A 6241-nucleotide genomic window follows, 5' to 3' on the forward strand; every position below is an offset into this window, starting at 1 on the left:
AAATATATTAAATGGAGCATTTACAGATGAGCTTGATATGTTTTGATGTGTACCGTAAAATTCGGGTTATAAGTCGGTACTTTTTTTTCTCAACTTTGACCCGTGGGGCTTAAATATCGGTGCGGCTCATTTGTGGATTTTTCCGATTCTAAATTTAGCAGCAGTTGCAGAGACATACAAAATTCACATGAAATATTCCCAAATCCCCTTCACGAGTGATCTCACTGTAAAAGAGGGTCCTCTCAGCAGCAGCTGTAACCACCACCACCACCACCACATATACATCTGTAATTAGACAGTGACAGTAAAATAACCATCAGGCTTTAAACATACATGTAAATTATGTTGTATTATGTTTGTGTATTTGCCTGTGACTTAATGCCTCATATCAAATTGTTATAATGTCATGCCTCATGCTAATAAACCTCCAGATTACAACTGGGTGCTTACAAAGTTCATTTGTGTCCTCGTGAAAGTTGAGTGTTTCCAGACAAAGACAACAGTGTTCCCGCAGGAACAACACGTCCTTCAATGGTATGAAGAGCATGACAACAATGGCGTCACTGGAATAACCTCATAACATCCCAAAGGAGCTTTTGTTGGAAACAAATTTGCTGAGAGAATCTTCCAACATCATCGGAGGACACAGACAATTACACCAAATCCAATATCATATAATTCAGTTTTAGACTGGAACATGGAGACATTGTAACTTTGTTCAACATAAGAAAACGTGTGAAGTTGCGTTATCGACGATATAGAAACACATATAACTATGAATTCATTCATCTTTACCATTTTCAAGGAATATCCTATTTCCCCACAATTAATATCACATTTCAGTTCAAGTTCTTTTCAGGAAACAACCTAAAAGTTACGGGAAAATTACAGACATAAAATGCATTGTTACTAATGTGACACCATCCATGCTGGATGTTGCCAGTAAAGCTATCTAGCTGGTTATCTTTGAAATGTTACTTTGTTTTAAAGAGACACTCACTTCTGGTGCTGATCAAATATGTGTATCGTGTCATCTACAGCAGTGATTCTTAACCATAGGGCCGCGGCCCACCATTGGGCCGGAAGCGCCACCTAGAGGGCCGCCAAAAATGTCCCGTTTTTCACCAGGTGTATGGAGGACAGAAAATGCCTTAAGTATAAAAACGTTATAAATAAATAAATGCAGGAATAAATACAGTAATAAATAAATAAATGTATAAATAAATACAGGAATACATAAATGCTTAAATAAATGTATAAATAAATAAATACAGGAATAAATAAATGCTTAAATAAATGTATAAATAAATACAGGAATAAATACATATAAGTTGATACCTAAACAGGACATCATTAACTAAATATATTTCTACATTTCTGTATTTCTTCATTTATTTCTGTCTGTATTTATGTGTTCGTATGTATTTCTTCATTTATTTATGCCTGTATTTCTGTGTCCTTATATGCAAATGAGCTGTGGCTGTCCGAACCTCATTGTTAAACAGGATTGGTCAAGTAGGGGAGCAAGACAGAAGCAACCAATCCCTAGCACATGGCCCCTGTAGACAAGTCAAAAAGCTGTCTAGGCTAACACCAAAAAGGAGGACACTATGCGGTATTTTGTGAGGCTGTGAATAATTGCATAGGAGGGGTGCAGTTTGATTTTATTAAGTGTGAAGAGAGGGGATATGAGCCCTTTTTACTGTAATTGATCTCCTTGGAGCATACCCAGCTTTATCAATTAATTCATGTTTTATATATATATATATGTATATGTAAAGTTATTTACATGTAATTATTAATTGTAATTAACAATGAATTAATGTTTTTTAAATGTGTTTTTATATATATATATATACTTATATATTTGTATATAATTGCAATGCATTTGGTAAAAAGTAATAAGACACCACTGTAGTTCAAAGTAAAAGTTCAATTAAAATCTTAAATTGAACCTTTCCCTCTGTCAAACTGATGTAACTGTACTGTGAATAAATAATAAACTAATAAAGATTGCTCGTTAGACCCTTAAAACAGAATTATATCTCATGCTACGGAGAAATCGGAGCCAGCGGATCATTTCAAAAAGTCCTGCCGAGATCAGGCTGCTCTCAGCGGGCAGCCGAGCGCTGACGGCCCGAGGAATTCATTCTTAACTAACCAACCACAGATTTGATGCTTAAACAACTAACTTCTCGCCTGAAAACATCCTAAAAGTACATGTTGTGACTCAACAACAGTAGTATTCAGAGAACGTCAACTTTCAGTTGTGTGTTTTCTCATCAAGTACAGAGAAGAACGCGTATTGAGAAACTGCCGCTGTAGACATCTTAACGCTGACTGGCCAAGACTCGACACATCAAAGATCTTCTATTACGAAGATCACAACATCAGATTTTCTCCGTGTCTCACTCCAATCTCAGAAACGCTGGCCAGCCAGTTCACATATTTTGATTTCAAAACGGCGAATTTCGCTGAAAGGTGACAAGTTTGTAGGTTTGCAAAAAAGGAGGACAAATAAGCGTCCGGCTTGATGCTGCGCCGGACAAGGCATTGAAAATCCGGACTTCTGCTAACGGTTAGCTGAGCTTGCCAACTTCAACAACATGTGCAAGGCAGAAGTAGTAGAGCATAACATACCAGGTGCGATCACACTCCTGTGACCAATCATGCACATCATAAGGCTATATTTTAATTTGCACTTTATTAAAATGTTATTTAGTTTATTTCATTTGAAAATTAGTATTTGGAATTGCGTGGAATTTTGAATTATTAGTTATTTTGTGTTAATATGCCTGACTTGAGCCTTTAAATGAGTTATTGTATTAGCTTGATTTGTTCCATGACTTGTTGTCTGTGCAGGTTGACATACACATGATCAATAAATGTCTTTGTGATGATCACATTGTATCATGTCATTTATTTGACAAAGTTTTTGCTTGTTGAACTGTAGGTAGATTTGATTTAGTTAATGAATACAAATCAAACCAAGAGTGTGATCAATTACTTATTAAACCAATACAGTGTTAATATTTGAATGGGCCCCGGGGCACTTTGTACTTGAAAAGTTGGGCCCCGAGGTTAAAAAGGTTAAGAACCCCTGATCTACAGACATTCAAGAGTGCATTATGAGAGTATTTCACTTTACTTGTCATACAAAAGCCACTTTGTACTAATTCACAGTGTGATGTATTGTTTATAGACACTGACATGAACTCAAACTATCAAAGTTAAAAATGTTGGTAAAATTCTTTTTTAATTTCATCAAAAACAAACGGTGTCATAATATGATTTTAGGATTACGTTAATATTACCTGCACAACATTGTAACATTGAACCTACATAACAAAGGAATATTCATATACGAGATGCAGTAAGTGTCTTTGTGGAAGTTTCCATATAAAACCACAACATTGAATAATGAGGATCTGTGTTCTTTCACATCTCTTTTCCAACTGAAGTTCAGGCTCATAAGAGTCACCGTAGAGCCGTTCTGTTACTTGTATTAACTGTTCCTCACAGCAACAAGTTATTTAACTCGACTTCTGCTGCTTTGGCCTGGTTTCATTTTATCATCGTACTCCCTTCTGATGGTTGAAAAGCTGGGTTCTTGATCTGTGTGTTTTTTTGAGAGTGGTATTGTCCGACGGCCTGTATAACATCCGAAGCGGTCCAGTGGTGATGGATCAGAGCATTCTGCAGGGTGAAGGGTCCGTCTCTGGTCCGTCTAACTCCTTTACACGCTGCCGTGCTGCGCAGCTCGAGTCCTATCTCATGCACAACTTTGCACAAATATTTCTGAGTTTCATTTAAACACTGCACCTCTGTAAGAAGAAAGAAAGATAAATAAATCAGTAAGTAGTCCTGATCATCTTCATATTTCAAATTTTGAAATGAGGTTTCGAGTGTGTTGAATTGAAGATTATTTACCTAAAGTGAAGTTGGGGGGCTGGAAGCGAACGCAACGCAAGCCTGTCAAAATAGGCTGTGATTTCCCATCTGGACCCAGTAAACCGTGCACAGCCATCTCATAGGCTTCCTGTGAGCGCATGTCAACGTTGGAATACCTTGATACAAAAAATAAAAAAAACACATCTAGAGTCATCTACCTGCATACAAATAATAATTAAGCACTTTACTGTGGCTCTGCTGAAATAACTTTATGGACTGATCATATGTGCTTAGGGTCTGATTCAAAAGTAACGAACAGGGAATAACTGTCAAATAGGAAGGAATTTAAGAGCAATACATATTATTAAATGTATGTTTATAGAAATGTTAAAAAAAATTAAGTTTAGTTACATTAACAAGGCCTTCTGATTGGCTCCTTCCAGCATCGCCAAGACTCTGTCCAGTTTATCTTGTGTGATGTGACCTATTGAACACAACATTTAAGGGTGAGAAACAGTAAAAGGAACATTAACTGATAAAGTGATCTTAAACTGTGTTTAGCCAGTGATTAAGAAATGAAGTGTCCTCCATTTCAAAGATGTAAATGTAGCAAATACTCATATGCTAGATATACACCAACTGAAAATAAACAAATAATGCAATTATTTACAGGAAAAATATAACAGAGCAAATGGCTATGACACAATATTATTCAATATCAGTAGTGAGCTAACGGAAACAATTATTTCAGGTAAAGTCATTGTGTTGCTTTAGATACAATACTTTATCTCAATTGTAATGATCAAAAACAGTGTTATATAAACAGAATAAACTGTTGAAACTGAAAAAAATACAGGGAAAATGTAAGCTATCATACCGTACGTGGATCTTTCCACAACTCTGCCTTTGTGAGAGAAATCATCTGTTGCAGTCCCAAATTCACCCTCCAAAGTGTAATCCTGTAACATCCAAACATCATTAAACATGTGTATAATGTATTTTCATTGCATCTGAGGTAAAACCAGCAGAAAAGTAAAATTACCCTTGTGACTCGTGTTCTGTAGAGATCATTCAGAGCCTTGTTTCCATTTCCGACAGCAAGAACTAAAAGGTATGAAAAAAACGGTGTGACTATTCTGAAAGACTTTGTAAATAAATAAAAAAAAAAATGGTCTGGAAAAACATGTTTTCTCTTGCGATCAGCTGTAAAATCGTACCAAGAACACCAGAAGAGAAAGCATCCAGGCGATGGCCTACTCCAACTCTAATATTTTGGAATTCAGGTCCAGTCACTAAAACACAGAGGAAACACATTTTATTCACTTAAATACAGTCAATGTGCACAGACATCAGTTAGTTTATTAATCTAAATAATTTAGCTGCAAAAAATAAGTGCCGTTTGGGAAAGTTACAACTACATTTCATTTTCACAACAGTAACTAATGTGCAATATTGCGTGAGAAGAAACAAACAGTTCATGTCCTTGATAAAAAATATTTTATTTTGACTTGGCCCCTTGCTCAACCAGTATTGTTAACGGTTGAACAAAAATGTTGTCCTCAGTTTAGGAGCAGGGGGTGTTCATTTTGTTTGGCTACTCAAACAGTTGCATGATGGCCTTGCAGTGAATTGACTCAATCAATAAATTATGAATATATTCCTGTATGTCTTCATTGTAATAATGACAGTGACGTTGGCTCACCAGACAAGATAATATAAACCAAGTCATGATTTTTTGATGTAGTAAAAACGCATAAATTGTATGTATGAGTGCATTTAACATTGTTTGCACTATAATTATTTGAGTTTTGAGGGCGGACTGCATTACATAAGAAGGCGTGTGTGGTGTTGTGTTTGGACAATAAGCAGGTGACCCAGGAGATGAAACTAGAATGCAGAGAGGTTGACACACATACCCAGAGGATGCTTGGACAGTACTGGCACAGAGGCTGCAGACAGTGTGAGTCCCTTGGATGCTTCAGTCTGACTGACTGGTTGCGCCAAGAAGCGGACCCCTTGAGGAAGTGGCTGGCACGGTGTAGCATTTAAAGCTGCAAGAGGACACATGCAGAGGTCAGGATACAGTGATTTATATGGAATCCAAGGTTAAAGATAATGCTGAGTGTCTTGTTGTCAAATGTTAATCTGCACATTAACGGTGTCATGCCCAACAGCAGACAAATGCATTTAATTGCAAGTGTTTGATACAATTTCAAGATATGTTGTCCTCACCTTTAAGAAGATTTGTCTCAATGCTATCCCGAACGAGTTTCCAGTGGACACCAGAGGGTTTGTACACACAAAACAGACCCTCTAACCCACGAAACATCCGAATAGCTGAAGTTGCCAT

At 36.7% G+C, this 6241-nt stretch overlaps 1 protein-coding gene across 1 annotated transcript; it reads right to left on the bottom strand.

Moving 5' to 3' along the window:
* Positions 1–3248: 3248 nt before the first annotated feature.
* trub2 (TruB pseudouridine (psi) synthase family member 2) lies at positions 3249–6241 on the bottom strand (the record flags this gene model as incomplete). The annotated part of the gene is made up of 8 exons (XM_079217903.1): positions 3249–3824; positions 3931–4067; positions 4303–4375; positions 4769–4850; positions 4934–4995; positions 5109–5183; positions 5808–5942; positions 6124–6241. The coding sequence occupies 8 exons, from the start codon at positions 6239–6241 to the stop codon at positions 3565–3567; spliced, it is 942 nt and encodes a 313-aa protein (XP_079074029.1). The 3' UTR covers positions 3249–3564.

Source organism: Taurulus bubalis, assembly GCF_910589615.1.
Source record: "Taurulus bubalis genome assembly, chromosome: 5".
Lineage (NCBI taxonomy): Eukaryota > Metazoa > Chordata > Actinopteri > Perciformes > Cottidae > Taurulus > Taurulus bubalis.